Below are 22,701 nucleotides of genomic sequence, written 5' to 3'. Positions count from 1 at the left end.
ATAAGCATTTTGTTTTTATTTGATTCATATTGTGATCATATTTCACATTTTTAAAAATATTTTCAAAAACATTATTTTAATGGCTACATAATATGAAACCAAATAAATCAGAATAATTCATTTAACCTTCCAAATTTTTTTCACTTTTATAGTGATTTTTTTCACTGTTGTAAATTATGCTTTGAAGAATATTTTTCTAGCCATCTTTGCATTTCTTATTTTTCCTTAGCTAAGAAGAAAAGATGCTGTATCAAAAGAATAGATTTGGAATGATGTAGACTCATTCTAGAAGTAAATGAAAATGTGAGCTTCAAAACATCTTCACGTGCCCTTGGCATTATTTCTCAACTGTATAAACAGAATGCACTAAAGGGAGCTTTATGTCTACAAAAATGAGAATTTGTGTGTGTGTGTGTGTGTGTGTGTGTGTGTGTGTGTGTGTGTGTGTGCTGGTACATGTGTGCATTTTGAGAGAATTAATTAATTAACTAATTAATTGATGGAGGAGGTGTGCTGGTTTGAAAGGATGTATGTCCTCTAGAAAAGTCATGTTTTAATCTAAATCCCATTTCATAAAGGCAGAATGATCCCTATTCAATACTGTATGTTTGAAACTGTAATCAGATCATCTCCCTGGAGATGTGATTTAATCGTGAGTGGTTGTTAAGCTGGATTAGGTGACGACATGTCTCCACCCATTTGGGTGGGTCTTGATAAATTTCTGGAGTCCTATAAAAGAGGAAACATTTTGGAGAATGAAAGAGATTTGGAGAGAGTAGAGAATGCTGCAGCACCACTAAGTAGAGAGTCCACGGGCCAGCAACTTTGGAGATGAAGAAGGAAAAGGCCTCCTGGGGAGCTTCATGAAACAGGAAGCCAGGAGAGAAAGCTAGCAGATGATGCTATATCTGCCATGTGCCCTTCCAGGTGAGAGAGAAATCCTGAACTTCAATGGCTTTCTTGAACCAAGGTATATTTCCCTGGATGCCTTAGATTGGACATTTCTATAGACTTGTTTAATTGGGACATTTTCTTGGCCTTAGAACTGTAAACTAGCAACTTATTAAATTTCCCTTTTTAAAAGCCATTCCATTTCTGGTATATTGCATTCGGGCAGTTAGAAAACTAGAGTAGAAGGTGGAAAAAAAAAAGGCATGTATGTCCTTAACACAGAAACCTAGAGATGATGCAACTGATATATGCTGTCAGGGATTAAGTAGGAGATAGAAAAGTTGGTGGTGGTAATTAATATATGAAGAACTTCTACTTAAACTATTTAGGTGGACCATTATATAACTTTGTGAAGTTTAACATCAGAAACTGTGAAAAACAGTTAATAGAGAAACATGGTACCACTATCTCTCCTTTATAAGGAAGCCAAGAAAATATACAAATCCTACACTAAAATTGGTAGCAGCGTTCTTTTTATCATTCATCTATCCATTTGTTAAGTAAACATTTTCTTTTTGTCCACTATGTGCCAGGGACCCTGAAAATAAATGAAATAAAATCTTTGTTCCCAAAAGCTCACTGTAAAATGATGCAAATAAATAATTTCACTAGAGATACTAAGTGCTCTTGCAGGGATATAAACAAATTCTCATGAAGCATAAAGCAGGTAGGGTCTAGCTGTGCCTGGAGGAGTCAGAGTAGGCTTGACTCAGAAGATGGACACTTGAAATGAGTCTTAAAGAATGAATAAGAGGTTGTCATGCATGGAAAGGGAGGAAGGACTTTCAAGGAAGAACAAAAATGAACTTGAACTTAATCTTCTAGATCAGAGTATCCCATCTGCTGCACTGGTTTTCCTTCAGACCTACATTCTGTAAATACTTGTTCATCAGTTTTTACGTCTAAGTGGGAAAATTTGATTTCCTATTAGTAAAGCTTGTGTCCCACTTTCTTTATAACTCAAATGTTGGCTGTCCCTCTTACCTTCTTTGAGATTCCACTAAAAAAAAAAAAATATATATATATATATATATATATATATATGTATATAAGAAAATTTAAACATGCTAGAGCATTGGTGAACACTGTAGAATTTACTGTGAATTTCATTGAGGAGGTGGAAGAGAGGGTTTACACTGCAAAATAGACAATATGTTGCTAGGGGAAAACCTCATTTCTCAGACTCATAGCTTACATTTTTCTGTATCGCCTAATTCAGATACAGAATGTATCCCCATTCCAGAATCACTGTTCTATGCCATCTATGAAGGCACTAAAGAGAGTATTCATTTAACTGCTTGTGCTTAGTTCTGGTAATGTGCTAAGAAAATTGGTTAAAGTAAAATCCTAATCCCTGAGTCATTCTGAATGACTCAGATTGGACATTTCTATAGATTGTTTAATTGCGACATTTTCTGGGCCTTAGAACTGTAAACTAGCAACTTATTAAATTTCCCTTTTCAAAAGCCTACACTAAATCCCCTTCTTGAGCCTTCCTCCTGTTTAGCACGTTACTGGAATTCAGCTACTTAGTGAGGGGATTTTCACCACTGGTGGGGTTTGAGGTAAGCAATAAGTTTAAAGTAAAAATGCTCATTGAGCATGTGACACACTTTGCTGATGCCAGTGGTCACTTACATCTTAATTTGAGTTCATTTATTTAGATGTTTTTCTCCTAACTGCTAGCAGGAATCATTGCTCAGAGGGGAAGGAGTTTCAGTGACAGATGGAGATGAGAACAAGGGCTTGAGACATGGCAAGACTGTCAGCTATGGTGAGGTCAGCCTGGAAGAGAAGAAGGAGAGCACATGCGGTGCAGAAGTTAGGTGAGGGGTCCAGAAAGGGGAAACAGGAGAACACCAAGGACAAGCCTTGTGCATTTCACAATTTGGCCCAGGATCAACTCTAGGACAGTTTCTATTCTGTCAACATTAGTCTCTTTAAATCTCCATGCAAACCACAACTTGAAATCTGAATAAACAATCTTTGCAAAAGTTTGTAACAATCAGGAAAAAATGTGCATGTGATCCGCCCACAGCATCAAGGATTGGCTTACCTTTTGGGTAAGGTCACTAGCTTCATTGATGTACCTATCTCGCTCCTTTTCCAGTTGGAAGATGATCTTTCTCTGTTTCTGAGCCTCATCCTTATAGTTCTGGATTTCTTCCTCCAGGTTCCTCTTGGCTTGTTCATGGAGCTTCACCAGGTCTACCTGTTTCTGGGTTGCACTGACTGCCTTAAGCATATTCTAAAAATAAGCACAACAAAGCAATCATATTACTCATAATGTTTAGGGATTTTTTTTTAATTTATCCTCTGTCTCATCCCTAAAATAATTGGATGCATTGTCTTTTGGATGAATAAAAACAAACATATGCTCTTACATAGATAATTACATTAGTGTTGTACCCACAACTTTAAATAGACATATAAGTAACCACAACATCCCTGAGAAGTAAGTACTGTATTGTTCTCATTTTAGGAGTAGGAAACTGAGACTGCGAGGGATTAAGCTATCTGCCTAAAATCAAACAACTGGGAAGTGGCAGAGTCAGAATTTGAACCCAGGACTAGCCGACACCAAAGTCCAAGCTCTTAACCTCTACCCAGCTCTAGCCTTTTCCTTGTGAGGTTATATCATCTGAACATAATCATAGGCTTTGGCTTTGGACTTTGACTACAAAGTAAAATAAGATAAGCTTATTAAAAATGCAGATCCATGTCCCAACTCGAGAGGTTCTGATTCACTGGGTTTGGGATGTGTGCCAGTTTGAAATTGTTGTGTACCCCAGAAAAGCCATGCTTTTTAATCCTCATTCAATATTGCTGAGTGGGGTCTTTTTGACTGTTTCCGTGGAGATGTGACCCACCCAGTTGTGGGTGGTAACTTTTGATTTGATGGTTTTGATTTGATTAGGGTAAAGAAAAGTATAGTCCCTGCCCTAAAGAAGGAATTGACATTCATCACATCAAACAGATAAATGTAAAATTACTACTGTGCACATGTCCTATTGTGATTGAAAGCATCTTGGTCATTTACCAGCATATATAAAATATAAATGATTAAATGTATACATGAAAAATGAATTTAAAATATAAATCCAATAATAGTTTACATGTAAAAAATTCAAGAATAAAGGTACAGTTTCCAGAATTACTAAAACAATTTTTTAAATTTCTTTCTAAAGAAAGTCAATGATTTTCTTAAGGCATGCTTAACGCATAGAACTCTCTAATCTCCTACTATTTCCTGAGATTCACTAAATGGTCTATTTTAAACTAAAGTGTAGTCTATTTTGTTAACATTTGTTTGATTCTGGGAAACCTAAAGAAATAATGAAATCTGAAATGAACAAATATAGGCCATTTCTACCTTGATGAGATAAAGTTGTCTTGGCCAAAAGCCATCAGACTGTCTGTTATGGAAGCAGCCTCCCTGTTCTACAGCTGGCCTGCCACTACTTCCTTCCAAGGAAATCCTTCAGCAGGAAAGTTTACTCTAAATCCTTGAAAATAGCTCATCACCTAAAGGTAAGTAAACACAATCTCTCTTGAAGAAGGCTGGGCCTCCCTGACTTAATGGAGGGATCTCCAGGCCTCTGCCCTTAAGCTTCCCAAAACCTCTCCCCTAACTTTTTATCATCAACTGGCCAATCTTATACCTAATACCACAAAGTTAAAATTTTATTAGCACCCATATTTTCCAGAATAGCAAAAATTATAGATTAGAGATATTAAATTCAGTAATGCTGATCAACTCGCTTAGGATGCCTAATAACACATAAGCAATAAAAACAGAATACACAGAAGACTCTTAAATCCCATGCTGCTTTCTATGCTAATGCTCCTTTGTGTTCACAGGTGATAATGCAGTTTCAATTCACAGCCCATGAATGGCAGACTGTAGGCAGCTGCTTAGAGGAAAACTGAGCACTATTATTTATTCTAATCTACTTTTGTTTGCCTCAGAGTTTTCTTCCCCATACAAGTGTTTATAGACAGACATTATAGGGGCTAAAGAAAGACTCATTTACCAGTGTTACTGTAAAAAAAACTCACCTTATTTAATATGTCCCTTTCTCTCAGAAGCTCATCCATTGCTTTCTTATCAAGTTCTATTTGTTTCTTTGAAGCATCCACCTCTAAATTATCAGGAGAAAAAATAATAATGAATATAGATTCTCTAAGAGACAATCTGCCAAAGCCAAGGTGATACAAACACTGCTTTACCTAAGAAGCTATAAAACTACTATTTATTGACTGTGACATGATCTTCCCTATAACTCAGTGAGGTAGCTATTACTGTCCCACTAAACAGATGGAAACTGAGGCTTAGAGAGATTAAGCTACATTTCCCAAGTCCAGACCTAAGAGGGACAGAGTTAAGATTAGAAACATTTCTCTGACTCCAAAAAGCCTTTGCTCTTTTTAAATCCCTTTTATTATACAAGTAATTAGAAATATAGAAAGAAATGATAAATACAGATAAGCAAAAGGAAAAAATTAAATAAACCTAAATCTAATTAGTATTTTGATGTCTATTTCCTTTTTCCTATATAAATACTATACATACTGTTTTGGAGCTTGAGTTTATCACCAACAAACATAAAATAAAAGCCTTTCCAAATTATAAATGGCTATACAGGAATTTTCATAGTTCTGGGGTATTTTACTGCCTGAAAATCCATAGTTTATTCAGTCAGTCCCCTGTTACATTAACATTTAATTTTACTTCCTTTCTTTTATTTTTTTTGCAATTATAAGCAATACTCATATGAAAGTTTTTGTTCATTTGTCCTTCTAGAATAGGAGGTTCTGGATCAAAAGGGATATATATTTTTAAGTCATTTCTTTCTTACTACCAAATTTCTCTCCAGAAAATTAATGGCCATTTATATACACATTCACATTCCACTGAGCATTATCATTCTTTGATCTTTGACAATCTGATAGATTTAAAAAAAAACTATGTCAGTATTTAATTTGTATTTCTTTGATTAGTAGTGAAATTGACTACTTTTTCATGTTTAACGACTATTTGTATTCCTGGTTTTTTTAACTGCCCACACTTGCTCTTTTCCCATTTTCCTAATGGACTGTTTATGCTTTTTGTGGATTTGTAAAACCTATTTATATATAGTAAGGATACTAACTCTTTGACACTATTTTGGTCAATTTGCCTTTACTTATCGTATTTACTACATAAAAATGTTTAAGTTTTCACTGAATTTCTCAGTCTTGGCTTTATGGTTTCTACATTTGCTGTTAATATTATATTTTATTCTGCTTTCTTTTTGCAATTTTACTTTTTAAAATTTAACTCAGATATTGAAATATATTCTGCTGAAAGATATGAAATAGGGGTCTACTTTATTTTTTCCCAGAAAGAAGCTTACTATTGTGATACCAGTTCTTAAATAATACATACTTCACATTGGTGTGAAACAAGGCCTATATCTTAGATGATTAAACATGGGTATTTTTCTGATCTTTCTGTTCTTTTCCATTGAATTGTTTACTCTGACATCACTGCAACATTATTTCATTATTGAAGCTTTATAATACATTTAAATGCCTGGTAAGGCAAATCTCCCTCAACACTCTACTTTTCCAGAATTTGATGGCTACTGTCACATATTTATTCTTCTGGGGAACTCTACAATTAGTTTTCAAGTTGCAAACAACAAAACTCACAAGTTTTCATTGGAAATATTAACTGTATAGATTAATTTGGACAGAAGTTATATTTTATATTGAATTTTCTCATCCAGTAAACTGGTACATGTCTCCATTTTTCAAGGCTTCCTTTATACCCCTCAATAGAATTCTATAGCTTCTTTTATATGTAGGTCTTACAGATATCTTGTTAACTTTATTCATAAGTATTTTATTAGTTTGGTTTCTATTGTGAAGTATTTTTTTCCACCATATATTCAAACTGCTTCTTCCTATGAAAAAAAGTTATTGATATCTATATACTTATTTTATAACCTGCTACCTTCCTGAACTCTCTTGTTAGTACTAGATTTTCAGTTCATTTTCTTGGGTCATGTGGTAGAAAATCATATATGAATGACCCATGCTCTTACCCATTATGCCAAATGCCACTCTTTGACTAGGTATATTAAAAGAGGTCCCTAAGAAGAAATAATATTATCTATAAAATAACCAGAAGAGAGCGCATGATGACCTCTGTAAAAATTATTTAGGGATGAAGATTTGGGATCAACATTGAACACAAAATTTTTTTTTTCAAAGCTTAGAGCTATTGGAACCAAATACGGAAATTTAAATATTGAGAGTATTTTGATAGTCACTTAGCCAGTCACAAAATGTACACTAGTATTTCTAGTTTTCTTCATAATCCCTAAAGGAGGCATTAAATTATAAATTTGTGCTAGACTGTAAGCATCCTGAGGGCAGGGACCTCCTTGCACTCAATGCTAGCATAATGTCTGGCTACAGCGCACCTTCACTTTACTGAATGAATAAATGGATAAATTGTCAAGATAGGGTGGGCCATGGTGGCTTAGCAGGCAAAGTTCTCGCCTGCCATGCCAGAGAGCTGGGTTCAATTCCCAGTGCCTGCCCACGCAAAAAAAAAGAAATTATCAAAATAAGCTGGAAACGCATCTCAATCAAAGATTATTTCCTGATGTTTCAGCAAGGAAATTACCTGTACTTCTCAAAGACTTAAGGGACTATTACTTCCAATAATCTTATCTAGAGATTTTAAATTTTGCCTAACATTTAATGAAGTCAAAGCATGTGTAAGCTATTTTTATGTTCATCATCTCATTCAGTGACTTTCAATTCACAGCAACCTGTAGGAGGTGAGCTGACTCACACATTCTGGTAGAATCAGAATTCACACCCAAATTCTTCATCTCCATGTCCAGAGTTATTTCTGCCACACCAAATTTGACCAGTAGAGCATATTTTAAAGTATACTGTTAATCAGAAAATAGAATGATATCTGGATAATTATAGATGACATTTAATAAGCACTTACTATGTGCTAACACTGTTCGCAAGTACTCTGTTTGTATTATCTCATTTCATCCCCCAACAACCATATGTGATGGAGGTAGGATCTAAACCCAGGCAGATCTGTATTTCAAAGTTTGTATCTTTAATGAGTAAACTGCACTGTATGGACTGCCAAGGCACTTAAATTTTTCCCCCACAGGTTAATGTTATAGCTGGGTAAAATAGGAGTTCATCATTCAGCAAAGTACTTGATGGAGAAATAAAATTAGAAGCCACTTATCTTTGTCCACTGATTCTTGGTACAATATTGTCCCAAATGCTGCTAATGGGGGATATTACTTTAATTTATCCCCAGCCTTCCATGGAAAAAGTAGACTACATCAAAAGGCCATGTAGACCCAAGATCTAAGAATATAAGTGTTATCGTTCAATCAACAAATGCTGAAAAATACTTTGTGCTATATTTACATCATGCCAATACAGACTGCTGATGAGTTTTTGTAGTGGTGGTTGTTTTTTAAGTATCATCATATATTCAAAATGATGTCCTATCCATATTGGCTATTTACCAATGAGATGCTTATAAGTGATTAAAACAAAACACAAAATGCTTCTTGGTCTACCTCTCTCTAATCCCAAGATCTGATTTTTCAGAGTTTCTTTGTGCTGTTCCACTTCAGACTTTTGATCTTCAATCTGGTGCAATTTCTTATGGATTTGCTCTCTTATTTTGTTGAGCTTCCCGATATCATGGCGCATCTGATGGACTTCTTCCTCTTTGGCCTCAAATTAACAAGAAAGAATTAACAGTGAGGCTCAGTAAATAAAGGGTCAGGTGACTGGATGATAGCAAACTCAGAATCAATAAAAGGAAATTCTTTCTATATGTGTGTAAACTTGCTCTATGGAATTAAATCAAAACACACTCTGTTTGGTCTTGAGAGAGGTTGGAAAACTTAATTCTCTACATAAAATGCATGGCTCTAAAGCTAAAAGTAATGAAAAAACTGAGCAAACCTAATATCTAAAGGTATAATCTACTTGTTGAATCCAATAAGAATGCTGAGCTGTGTATATAATAAATATGTGAATTTTGTATATAAATAATGTATTTGGTTAACATTTTTTAATGGTTTCAAGTCAAACCATTCTGGGCTGCTTAAAATGTTTCTTAAGACTCGTTTCAATTCTAAGATGTTCTAATTCAGTTGTTATTAATCCAGATCCCATCATCTGACTTCAGGAAAGTTTCACAAACCCTGAGACTGCACACAAAACAAGATGCAACATATGCAAGTAAGTGTGGGTACTTGCATGCCCACATACGCTATTATCAGATTCTCAAAAGGGCCTGTGACGGAGAAAAATGTTATGATTCACTGTTTGAATCTACTTGTTATTCTTCATAGGTCACATATTTTATGCCTCATTTTCTAACACAACCAGAGTAGGGAATACAGATTGCTCAGAATTAAAAGACAAACATAAGGTTGCTGTGTTCCGTATCTAGGCTTACACTATATGCCCAAGCATTACACTGTTAACCAAGCTTAATTTGCAACTCATCTTCAATGCAGGCAACAAGAAGAACAAGAAACCTGTCTTGAAATTCGCATTGGCCAGAAGTGAAAATCATGGTTCTAGTCCTGGAAATAAGTAATCAATTATACCATTCCATACCCAGCCCTCCCATTCTACCTTCTCCATAAAAGTAGTAAAATAGAATCAGAATTCTTTAACAGACTTATGTAAATGGTTTCTAGCTCTAGGCAACTGGTTACTTGCAAGGCTAAATTAAAGAGACAACATCTGATCTTGCTTTGGAAGTCATTAGCATAACCATATGATCTATAATCAGGTTTGCTATTTTACAAGTAAGAATGGAAGTTCTCAAACTGTCTGCTGCCGAGTTTGAACATGCTTCTAATATATCAAGGCACACAGCAAAACTATCACAGGTTACGCCACCAAGGGATCAAACTACAATAGCAAATCTATATTAATAGGTAAGAGATAATGAAGGAGGGAATGATAAAGAATAAACATCACTTTATGTTTACTTTGAGCTCCAACGCCTTCTGCTGGTTTTCCTGAGACAGCTGCTCACAAACCAAACTGTGTTGTTCATTCTCTTGCTGAAGTTTAGCATTTCTCATCTGAAACTGCTCGAGTTCCTTTGCAGCTCTCTCATTCAGTATCTGAAAGATGCAGAAGGAGCTGGTTAAAGCTTTTTAATCTGATTACAATATCTGCATATACATATAGGAGGCCCTGCAAACCTCCTGGGAAGATAACAGAAACCACCGATTTTGGCTTTGTAGAAATTGTTCTTTTTCCATGGTGAAAGTACTGATGCTCTCAAATATGATGGATGTTAAATGGCTGAGGAAAATGACGCCTTCTAATGTATAACACACTGAGCATAATTTTTTTTTCTGAGAGTCTTGGGAAGCGTTGTTCACAGGTGGTGGATAAATATTTTAATGCCTGTTTGCCATTTGGTGGGCTTCAGTAGGCAACAATTGCTATAATCATTGCAAATGAGCTAGAGATTCAAATGGGTTTTATCAGCTGTGGGGGCTCTGAAGCTACATATTGAGAAGCAAATCCTACATTAACATGCCTACAACATTTTCTTGAACAGAACTGTTCACTATCACCATCACACAGCCAATTCTCCTTTAATACAACTTAAGTCGAAACCGTGGAACAGCAACGTAGTGATTTATATCTGCCTGATTTTCAGTGTCAGCCAGATGTTCCTCTTCCTGGCCCTGACTGTACTGAGAAGACAAAGCTTTATAAAAATAGAGGATTATATGGTGGGGGTGGGATTTATACCGAGGGAAGTAGAAGGAGAGCAAATGATTTGAAGAAAAAGAAATGAGAAGATGGGTTAGGCACTAACTACAAAATGTAACTTCCATGCATGCAAAAGTTATATACATAAAGTTAAAGTTAAAGCATGGAGATGGTAACTAATTAGCGTGTATATAAGTAACAGTCATACTGAAGGTGAATATGATTGAGAGGTATATATAGTGCCATGTATCCCACTGATTAAATCTACAATTATAAATAAGTTTCAAATAAACTATTTCAAGGGTTCAATAGTGGACAAAAAGTTAATAGTAGAAGGACATAAGGGGAAACTAAAATGCATGTTACAGCCAATGGTTTACAGGAAGACATCAACAGTACCACTGCACTACCAGGGACTACTAATTAAGGGGGAGGGACAAGTGATAAGGGGCAATTTTGATTTGACAGTTGGTAACGTGTTTGCCATTTGTCATATGGAACAATGAAAATTGTCTAAAATTGAGAGTGTCGCTGATTGTACAACCAATCAGTATACTGTTAAGACATGGTTTGTTTATTTTGGACATTATCCATGATACCCAATAGATAGAGGGAGCCAAAGGATACAATGACTGAGAAGCATAATGGCAAAAAGCGATACATTTATATGATGGAATATGGTGCAGCTACAAAAAGGAAGAATGTCAAGAGGCACACAACAAACTGAATAACCTTGGGTACAATGTGTTGTGCAAATAAGCCAGAAGCAAAAGAACAAATATGCTAAGGTCTCTCCCAGAAAATACAAGAAAATGGGAGCCTAGATTGTAAGCCCTTTTAGTAGCCACATGTCGTAGGAAGTTGAAGATATACTTCTGGATTCTGAGACACTGAGCTATATGTATATCAGCTGGTATTTCCCTGAACTTTGAGTAATTCTGTGACACCCAAAACCCAGATACAGAGTGCTACAGCCCAGGAAGTTAGGATAGCTGCATACAATAACAGTTAAAGTAACTGAAAAAGAGAGCAGGCCTCAATTAGAGTTTAAAATGAAGCCAATCAGGCTGGGTCCAAGGTAAATTAGAATGCAGAGTAAAAGATGATAGTGTATATACTCTAGACCTTCACCTACTGTATGAGACCAAAGGCAGAGAGGTTTATTATGTCTAGAACTTAAATTTTCTGTAACACACAGTCTAAATTAATCTCTCTGGATAGCTCATTTAAACAACCCAGACTCCTGGAGTCCAGAACAGGAACGAGGCCTTGTAATTCTGCATAGCTTAATGTAACACCTGGATATATCCAAGACTCTGGTGGGCTGATAATTAAAGAGTATTGGTAGAGTCCCTTCAGAGTCCAAAGTGGAAAATATATATAAAGTTTAATATGGAACTATTAAACTTTTCCATATGGGAAACCTCAGATAACCCTTGTAACCCTTTCAACCCAACAAAATAGGCCAAGCCCTTGATTTTGAGGCTTGCCCTTATGAAACTTATTTTTGTAGTAAAGAATGTAAGACTAACTAAAACAAAGCCTAAGAGTTGCTTCTAGGAAACCTGTTTTGTTGCTCAGATGTGGCCTCTCTCTAAGCCCAACTCTGCAAGGAAAACCATCACCCTCCCCTCTATGTGGGACATGACATTCAAGGGTAAAAGTCTCGTTGGCAACATGGGATATAATTCCCAGGGATGAGTCTGGTCCTGGCACCTTCTGGACCAAAAGGGGGGAAAGATGTATACTAAAATAAGGCATCAGTGGCTAAGAAAGTTCAAACAGAATCAAGAGGCTATTCTGGAAGCTACTCTTATACAAGCTCCAGTTACATAGTGCTAATCACTATTGTTTGCTAAATTCCAATCAATATCACTCCTGTTGACTATTAAGAACACCTAGGACTCTGTGCTGGTTTGAAAGGATGTATGTCCCCTAGAAAAGCCATGTTTTAATCCAAATCCCATTTCGTAAAGGCAGAATAATCCCTATTCAATACTGTATGTCTGAATCTGTAGTTAGATCATCTCCCTGGAGAGGTGATTTAAACAAGAGTGGTTGTTAAACTGGATTAGGTGACGACATGTTTCCACCCATTTGGGTGAGTCTTGATAAGTTTCTGGAGTCCTATAAAAGAGGAAACATTTTGGAGAATGAAGGAGATTCAGAGAGAGCAGAGAATGCTGTAGCACCACGAAGCAGAGTCCACCAGCCAGCAACCTTTGAAGATGAAGAAGGAAAACACCTCCCAGGGAGCATAATGAAACAGGAAGCCAGGAGAGAAAGCTAGCAGATGATGCTGGGTTCACCATGTGCCCTTCCAGCCAAGACAGAAACCCTGACTGTGTTCATCATGTGCCTTCTTACTTGAAAGAGAAACCCTGAATTTCATTAACCTTCTTGAATCGAGGTATCTTTCCCTGGATGCCTGTGATTGGACATTTCTATAGACTTGTTTAATTGGGACATTTTCTTGGCCTTAAAACTGTACACTAGCAACTTATTAAATTCCCCTTTTAAAAAGCCATTCATTTCTGCTATATTGCATTCCAACAGCTACCAAATTAGAATAGACTCAAACTAAGACTATATAAAGGTTACATGCACCAGGCTTGCCTTCTTGGAACATATAATTCCTGGAGGGTTCCTAGTTCAAATAAATCCTGAAACTCATAGGCATCAGCCTCTCCAAATGTATCAATTAATTTTATCCCCCTATCCTTTATTGTGGACACCCCTTCTCAACATGAAAATGCCAGAATGGGCATCGCCCAAAGATCCCTATAGATTGGGAGAAGGATTAAAGGAAAAGGAGGAGGTATAACAGAGAAAATGGGATTTAACAAACAATTATGGATGCTGAATCACTATATTAATATTCCTTCTAACCTCCAGTATTTTGAAGAAGCTAGAAGGAAAAATCTGAGATGGGTGAATGGTAGCTCATGATCTGTTCTGTAACCACTTGTTGAAGTGTGCTTTGAAAATTATTGCTTTACTCCTTCTTTGCTGTGTATATATGCTACATGTAAAAAAAAAAAAAAAGTTACACATGGAAAGAATCCATCCAATTCCCCATCAACAGGGAGTAAATAAAATGTAGTTGGTTACCCTAAAACTGAAATTGTGCTTTACACAAAATCCGGATATTACTAAAGAAAGCCCTATGGTTTCATCATGATGTCCAAATTCTATCAAAAGTCTCTCTCTTAAATTTCATGCTCAAAGAAGTCTCATGTTTTTCTCCTGAAGACTGAACTTTGTGTATCATCCATTTGATTTCTGGCTTTATATAAAATCGATAAAGCAACCAACAAATGTGTTTCTAATATCTATTTTTTTTAAGTAGAAAAATGCTATATAGTTTCTTGACAACTCTTTGGGAAGCAAACTTTTTGACTGAATATATATTCAAAAAATCACTTTTTTCAATTGCAGGAATCACTTCTTAAAGAAAAGAGAAAGAAGGCTAGAATTATTGATGTGTGCATTACTTTAAATTCTTATAACAGGGGAAATGTTAAAAATAGGACCTTCTTTAAAAACATGCATAAAGACTGAGTATAGTTTCTTAAACTTGAAACTTAAAAACTAATCCTTTTACAAATATCCCATGTAATATTCACAGCAATGAGTTATACAGCAATGACAGTGAATGGCCCACTGAGCTCTATTTAATAGAACTTTCTGCCATTTTGAAAATGTTATATATCTGTGCTGTCCAATAAGATATTCACTAGCTACGATAGCTATTGGGCACTTGAAATGGTCCTAGCACAAGTGAACTATGGGATTTTTTTACTTAAAAAATAATAATAATTAATTTAAAATTAAACGTGGGCTAGCGGCTACCAGACAACACAGGTCTGTAATTACATGGCAGCAGATGAATGAATCTCACAAACATAACAAATTTAGCAAAAGAAGTTAGAAACAAACAAGTGCCTCCTGTACGACTCCATTTATATAAAGTACAAAAAAAAAAAAACACAGGAAAAACTAATCTCTGCTTAGAATTCAGGATGAGGAGACCTTGGGGGAGATAGTGACTGGAAGCAGCCACAAAGGGAGGACCTGTGGTGATTTGTTTTTTTAATTGGTGTGCAGATTACCAACTGGTGAAAATTCATCAGGCGGTACATTTGTGATATACACATTTTTCTCTGCGCATTTTATACATCGAAAAAATGTACACCTTACAAAGAAACTAACTTGTTGGGACTGGATAAAAGGAGGGCATAATTACCCATAAGAGTCATTCAAAGACCAAAGGCAGTGCCCAGTGCTGCTTAAAAGCATCCACAGCAAGGGGAAGACACAGACCCTCCGCCTTTCTAGTGAAAGCGCAAGGTGCGAAAAAACGCGCGTGCGCCTCAAAGGCGAACGTTCTCGCTGTCGCTCTCGCGAGAATGCCCAGCCGCGCCCATCCCGGCTCACCTTCTGTTCCTTCAGCTGCTGCTCCAGTCGCTGCAGCTCGTCTTTGCTCTTCTGTACATACTGCTGCAGCGCCTTGATTTCTGTGTGCTTGGTGTCCATGTCCGTCTGAATTTGCTTGAGCTCTTTCTCTAGTTTTTCCTTTTTTCGATACTCCCGCGAAGCTTCATTCTGACGTAGCTGGATTTCTTGTTGGAACTATGGGCACAGAAAGGGCACGGAAGAAAGATGAACTTCTCACCGTGGCAGGGCTCAGCCAGCCAAGCTTCCCCTCCCTTAGGTCGTTCATGCTAAGGGCGGGCACTTTGGGGGTGTTTCCCCTATAGGTGTGTGATCTTCGAGCCCCAGGTTTCAGACTTATCACAGAATATTTTGTATTTTTCAAGGCCTTGACACCAAATGCCCACAAGTCCACAAAGGGCTGTGTAAAATTTGATGAGATATGCAAGGCCTGGGTTCTAGGGAAGTTAAACATGGAAAGAAGTCCTCTAGTTCTCCATCAGTTGGATCCAGGTAAACACTAGCCTGCTCCCCTTAATATGAAATTGTGTTTTTCAGGCGTTCTGGATGTGGCTAAACAATTCAGTATAGTAGTTATCATGATGTCCAAATTCTATGAAAGGCCTTTCTCTTAAATTTCGTGCTCAAGGTAGTCTCGTGTTTTTCTCCTGATGACTACAGTTTGAATTCGATCTCTGACTTTATATGCAAGTGCTCAGATGGATTCAGCAGCGTGGCTTCCCCATAAGGGTGAAGGACCAAAAGCCAAAGGAACCATTTCCACCGTCTCCAGCAGCAGCGCCCCCAAACCTCCACATCCTCTGGGCACATCTGCTTGGGCCAGAATTGTAAACAGGGAGTTCCTGCCTCAGCGATTTCTAGAACAGGGAAAATTAAGAAAGAAAATTGCCCGTGCAGGAAAACAAACAAAAACAGAAAAACAAGCATAATAGTGAGTGCTACTTTGTCGCATAAAGGCGTAAATTTGAGACAGGCACCAAATAGAAAGGAAAAGTAGGGAAGGACAAAACGTCCTTGGGGAGGTAATATTCCTTCATCCTGCTCTCTGTAGTAGATCAGACCTGACTGATGGTCTGCTCTGCCTCTTCTCTTGATCGCTCTGTTTCTTGCTGCTGTTCAGTGGTCTGAGCTAAGGACTCTCGTAATTTCACCACTTCTGTCAAGAGCTGGTCTCGCTCCTTTGTTACTTCTTCTTTGAACTTCAGTAAATCTCGGATACTTAAAAGGAAGAAAACAGAAGTCAGACTAAATGGCCATCTGTTGGGGTCCTTATCATCCTGCAAGCTCATTTTATGAGGCAAAGACTTCAGGTCAACAATTAACACTCTTTAGGCATTAAAGGGGCTTATCTTTATGGCCTGACACTGGGAGATGCTTGTGATATGTTACTTGAAAAAGCTGTTACAATAATAAAATGTATAAAATGCCTCCTTTTTTATTTTTAAGAAAATACCGAACCTGTGTGTGTGTGTGTTAAAGGCAGTACAGAAAAATTAACACCAAATTGGTAGTTGGATACCTCTGAGAAGTGGAATTTAGGGTGAAACAGTTGAGGGGTTGATTTTTACTCCTTACTTTCCATTCCTCTGTATTATTTAAATTTGTTATAATAAGACCATATTTCTATTGTCAATTCTGGTAATTAACCCTAAGGAGATGTCAATTTAGAAAATTGTTTGTTTACTGTATCCACTGGAGGGCTGTGATCCCAGCTACAACTTCTGTAATGAAACACATACTTAAGCAAATAAAATGCACTGCCAGTTTTCTATCCATTCACCCCAGATTAGTTTCTCCCAAAGGGAAGCAACTTCAGATAAAATGTTCCCAAGAACAAAATGTGGAAGATCATTCATGATGCCAGTTTTTTGGATGGCAGGTGACAATATTAATTTATTTGAGTTGTAAACCAGTTACCTCCATATTTCAAAAGCCTGTACATATGAATCAGCATGACTTTCTGCAGAATTTGTGTTTTGAGAGTAGAAAAAACTGTGTCTGATATGACCTCTAGAATTAGTCTACAGCAAGGCAGACCCTTGAGAGCTAAGAAAGCAGAGGAGAATTTGCATCCCAGACTCTTGCAACTGACAGTCATCAAACGACTGTTCAAAACAGTCATTTGACAATGTTTATTTACCAACAGCATTGATGTAGCATAAATGTTTAATAAGGAACCTTCAAAATCTCATCCAAACTCTTCTTCCCAACAACAAAATCTCAAATTATAAGGTTAGTATGAAAGGAAAAGGCCACACCCGAACACATTGTTGAAGCTATAATTTGGGCTGGATAATTTTAAAAACTCCTACTATTTGAATCAGTTGTCTCATATTGCTTTTAAGTAGTTGCTCTGAATATGTTTAACTTCTTTAATAAGGAGATAGAATCCATCATTAAAACTTTTCTATCAAAGTTGGATAAACACATCTAGAAATCACAAGCAACCTAGAGAACAGTTAGATTTGATTAAGGATATCCAAAGTTGTGAATGCTTATTCCTAATTCATTGATTCAATGTTTCGTTTACCCAACAGAGTACTGGAGTCCTGGGGTGGGGTGGGGGGAGATATAAAGGAGTCTTCCTTCAAGGAGTTCCCAGTCTAGTGGGTAGAAAAGTACATCAAGAAACAATTTCAATACAACGTGATCAGTGCCACGCTGGAGGTAGGCGTTGGGTCCTATGGAAACAGAGAACACCCTGACTTTTTCTGCCTGGTTATTGAAGTGGCGGTGTGGGGGAAGGGGGAAGGTTGGAACAGAGTTGCTGGTGGTAATGAAGGTAAATTGGTGTTTGAGATGGGAATCAAAGATGAATAGAAGTTTACCATGTGACAAAGGGAAGAAAAGGCATTCCAGGCATAGAAAACAGCATGAGCAACACGGGGTGGCTGCATATTACACTAGAGAGGCTGACTGGGACAGAGCTATGAAGGGCTCTGAATGACATGTTCAAGAGTTTGGACTTTATCCTGAAGACATGGGTAGCTCTTGAAAGTATGTGTGCTGTGGATGGGTGCATGCAGTTCTGTATTTTAGAAGCAGGCACCCGATGACAACATGGAGGACAGGATAAGGGGCAAGATGTCTTCTTGAAGGCAGAGAGATCAATTAGGAGGCTACTGCCAAAGCCAGCAGAAAATGAGGCACTAACCAAGACAGTAGCATTGGCTACAGGTAGGAGGAAAAGATATATGATGCTTAAAAGACTGAATCAACAATTTGAAACTTTAAGGGATGAATCACAAATAAGAAGTTTTGGAATATGGAGGAAGGGAGTATTAAAAAAAAAAAATAGCAATGGACAGAAAACAATCTCTGGAAACCCAACGAAGTAGGAGAGTTCTTACCATATGACCTCGCAATCCCACTCCTAGGTATCTACCCAACAGAATTGAAAGCAGGGACTGGGACAGGTACTTCTAAGACCATTATCATGGCAGCATTATTCACAATAGCCAAAAGATGGAAACAACCTAGTGTGTCCATCAGGAGACAAATGGATGAACAAAATGTAGTGCATACAATGGAATAATTATTCTACCGTAAAAAGGAATGAAGTTCTGATATAAATATGCAACAACATCGATGAACCTAGAAAGTATTATGCTAAGTAAAACAAGCCAGACACAAAAGGACAGATATATATGATTCCGCTCATAAAAATATCTAGAATAGGCAAATTCATAGAGATAGAGAGTAAATTAGAGGTTACCAGGACCTGGAGGGAGTTAGGAAAGGGAAATTATTGCTTAATAGGTTCTGAGCTTTTATATGGGGTAATGAAAAAACTTTAGAAATAGTGGTGATGGTTGCATAACACTGTGAATGTAATCACAATGTCACTGAACTTTATACTTGAAAAATGGTTTAGTATCTATTACCACAATTAAAAAAAAAACTTTTTTAGAAAAAGAGAGTCTTGTATCACAGGGAATATTCAAGAAGATGCCAGTAAGCCCAAGCTTTCTGTTGAAGAAGGAGCCCTCTGCAACAGCAAGTTCAACCTATGTCAAGAGGGCTAGGACCTACTTGCTATCCTGGTCCATTGATAGTCCAGATCCTTGCTCAACTAGTTTGGTCAGGTTCACTATTTCCTCTTTCAGCGCAAGAATCGTCTCCTTTGCCTTCTGCTCCTTATCATAGGCTGAGTCCACCATCTTCCAGGCCTTTTCAATCTCCTAGAGTGTCCGTGGGATATCAGTGAGGAAAACCAGACTGGGCCCAGGTGCAAGATAAACCGAGCAAATAGCATACCACTATTATGATATAATAGTCATATATGGATACATGCTATTTATATTTTATACATTCTTCATTAAATTTATATTGACTTATTAAATTGCTCAACATAAGCTAACCAATACTGAATACCAGACTTAAGGAGGGGAAATGGCAAAGAGAAATTTTTTTCTTTTGTAGAGTATGGCTACAAGGCTCACATACTGCAAGGGCTATAATACTGTATGTATTAGAGGGATATTTTCTTTTTTAAAATAGTTTTATTAAGATATCTTCTTAATGTATGGACACCATGCAGCCCACCCAAAGTATACAATCAATGGCCCACAATATCATCACATAGTTGTGTATTCATCACCATGATCATTTTTAGAACATTAGCATCAGTCCAGAAAAAGAAATGAAAAGAAAAAACCCATACATCCTATACCCCTTATTCTTCCCTCTCATTGACCTCTACTATTGCAATCCACCCAACTTTTTTTCACCCTTTATTCTCTCCCCTAATACTCATTTATTTTTTGTCCTTATCTTCTACTCATCTGTCCATACCCTGGATAAAGGGAACATCAGACACCAGGCTTTCATAATTGCAGTCATATTGTAAAAGTTATATAGCAATACAATTTTCTTCAAGAATCAAGGCTACTGGACCACAGTTCAATAGTTTCAGGTACTTCCCTCTAGACACTCCATTACACAATCAACTAAAAAGAGATAAAGGAGATTCTTTCTAATAAAAATGTTAAGACAGACTTGCAAAATTAAAAATGAAAATTTATGTGCTCTGTAGTCCAGATATTTTATCAGATATTTTATAGAAAAAAAATCTTTATCATGTAAGGAATGATCATAGATCCAAGCTCTAAATTTCAAGACACTGATAGGTTTCAAATAAAAGAAACGTATTTTGTCCTTAGGCCCCAAGTAGGCTCCTGGATAGCAATGTGAGTTTGAGAACAATCAACTAGCAATACACTCCTTACTGTTACCTAATTACGCACAACAATCTTTGTAATTCCCATTTCTAAAATCTCAAGTCCAGGGATTCTGATCAAATATTTAGAGGGGGGAAAACAAGGCCCATAGCAGGGAATGGAAACAATGACTCAGACAGTTTCCTTTATGTTATGAAATACAATGTGGAATATTAACATAAATACTTAAAAGTGAATCACAGCCTTTCAGAAAATGAGGAAAGTGTCATTTGCTGTGTTGCAATAGTCTTGACTTTTCTACCTTTATTTAATCTTCTTGTAAAACTTGCTCGAGTAGAATATGAGTCTTCCACACAGGTAAGAACCTATGAGCTTTAGGAGAAAGTCTTCCACTTTTACATTCACGTGGAATAAAATGGATGGGAGATGGTATTTAATTTAATTAAATAAATTCATGCTATTTATACTAGAGAGAGAGAGACTTGATTCTTGGGTAACCCTAGCATATAATTTAGTGGTTCAAAACAAAATACTGGTTTGCGATAAATGTTCTTCTGTAGCAATAATATTTACTATGGTTCAACAAAATTAATGAAGGATGTTTAAATGAAAATGATTATATAAAGTTTTGTACAAATTAACTTCAGCAATTAGATTTTACATGAATTCATGATTTTCATTTCCAGTTTCAAAATTTACAATGAAAAGTGGTTTGTTTTCTTTTTTGAAAAGTGTTTTTCCCATCATAAAATGAATTAAAATCTTTATATTGTTTTTTGTACAAGGAGCAGAAGAAAAGGACAATAGGGAGAAAACTTGGCGCTAAAAAAAAAGTAGTTTTTAAGAAATCAGATAAGCCATATTTGGTCTTGGAAATTAATTTGAATCGGGTAACATCTAATTGTATGACATCAAGAGAATTATCTTAAAAGTTTGTAAATTATCTCAAATTTAGGGTTTTAATTATAAATTAAAATATCTCAACCTTTTGTCACCTTGAGATTAACGAGGAACATTTATCAGTTCTACCTTCAAAATAATACAGCACACTTGAGGGTTTAAAACAAAAGTGTAAGTCAAAGCCATAATTCCCCAATATCCTCCCAGACTCAATCCCCTTTCTCCCATTATGAGGAATTAGGAGGATCAAGGGGAAAAGAGGTTACTAGAAAGGAACATTGTCAAAATTACTATCTGAGAATTCTCAAAATAATCTTACCTAAAATATTCGGAAAAGTAGAGAAAGGAAAATATCTTTAGTAACTATCATCATGAGATATTGAATTACTCATCTTGCATCAAACAAGATATCTTGAGATTCCTAATATTGCATTTACTTAGCTTTAATTCTTTTTGCTAACCCATTGTATTTTATTTCCTAGCAGCCAAGCCAGTAAGGTTCTTCATTATTTTCCACATAATGAAATTCACCCAGCCTGCTTATTTTCTTTGGAAATGAACATTATACCCTAAGCTTAATGAATCTATAAACCACGTAAATTTTTACTTAATAATTCATTCACTACCAGCCTAGAGCTGCCAATATAATGAAAGTCCGATGTTTTAAATTAAAGAAGCACTTATGACAGCTCTTCCTGGGTTTCGTTCCTAGAGGGTCACTGACCTTCTTCAGGGACGCGATGGTGGTCTGATCATCCTGAGAGAGCTTCAGGGCAGTGGCGACCTTTGCAGAATTAACCACAATCTCTGCATTTAGCTCTCTGCACTTGGCCATCAGACGCTTCTCATTGTCATAAGACTTTTTCATTACAGCATGAAGCTTCTCATATTCAATCCTAAATTTCTCCAGACTTTTGTCTCCTGAAAGTTCACTAAGAACCTCCTGAAAATCCCTTTCGATTTCTTCAAATGCAGTTTCTTCCAGAATTAATTTTTCAGACTTTTCCTGTACGAGAGAGCGGGATGGGACATTGGTCTTACAGTATTTACACCATTATGATTAAAAAAGCATTATGAATGTAATGAAAGACCTTCATACAATCAAAATAAAAGCCACAGACAAGCAGAAATTACGACTGGTAGAGAAGCCTCCTTGTTCATCTCCTGATGCATTAATAACTAATGAATAATAATTTTTAATATTTGTATTAAATATATAATTTTATTTATAAATATATAGTATTTCCTACCACATAGGATTGTCAAGGACTAGATTAAATGGGACAATTCATATTAGGTACTTAGCCAAGAGCCTGGCAAACAGTAGGTGCCCAATGAATTTTGGTAACTGTTATGATTATTCTAGGCTGTGGTCATTTTTCATTTCATCCTGCTTCCTACTTTCACCAGAACTACAGAAGGT

The 22,701-nt window shown here is 36.5% G+C and overlaps 1 protein-coding gene across 2 annotated transcripts in view; it reads right to left on the bottom strand.

Moving 5' to 3' along the window:
- The window catches only part of CFAP58 (cilia and flagella associated protein 58), a 134,787-nt gene that overhangs the window by 108,485 nt on the left and 3,601 nt on the right, over nucleotides 1-22,701 (bottom strand). For both annotated transcript variants that reach the window (XM_077125957.1, XM_077125958.1), the window contains exons 2-9: nucleotides 22,003-22,284; nucleotides 19,231-19,379; nucleotides 16,260-16,416; nucleotides 15,181-15,375; nucleotides 10,002-10,139; nucleotides 8,565-8,724; nucleotides 5,011-5,093; nucleotides 3,008-3,199 (exon numbers count right to left, since the gene is read on the bottom strand). In XM_077125957.1, coding sequence (XP_076982072.1) covers nucleotides 3,008-3,199; nucleotides 5,011-5,093; nucleotides 8,565-8,724; nucleotides 10,002-10,139; nucleotides 15,181-15,375; nucleotides 16,260-16,416; nucleotides 19,231-19,379; nucleotides 22,003-22,284 — 1,356 coding nt within the window. The remainder of the gene's footprint in view (nucleotides 1-3,007; nucleotides 3,200-5,010; nucleotides 5,094-8,564; nucleotides 8,725-10,001; nucleotides 10,140-15,180; nucleotides 15,376-16,259; nucleotides 16,417-19,230; nucleotides 19,380-22,002; nucleotides 22,285-22,701) is intronic.

Source organism: Tamandua tetradactyla, chromosome 13 (genome assembly GCF_023851605.1).
Source record: "Tamandua tetradactyla isolate mTamTet1 chromosome 13, mTamTet1.pri, whole genome shotgun sequence".
Lineage (NCBI taxonomy): Eukaryota > Metazoa > Chordata > Mammalia > Pilosa > Myrmecophagidae > Tamandua > Tamandua tetradactyla.
Note: the sequence above shows the minus strand (reverse complement) of the source record. Positions and strands in the feature narration are given on the sequence as shown.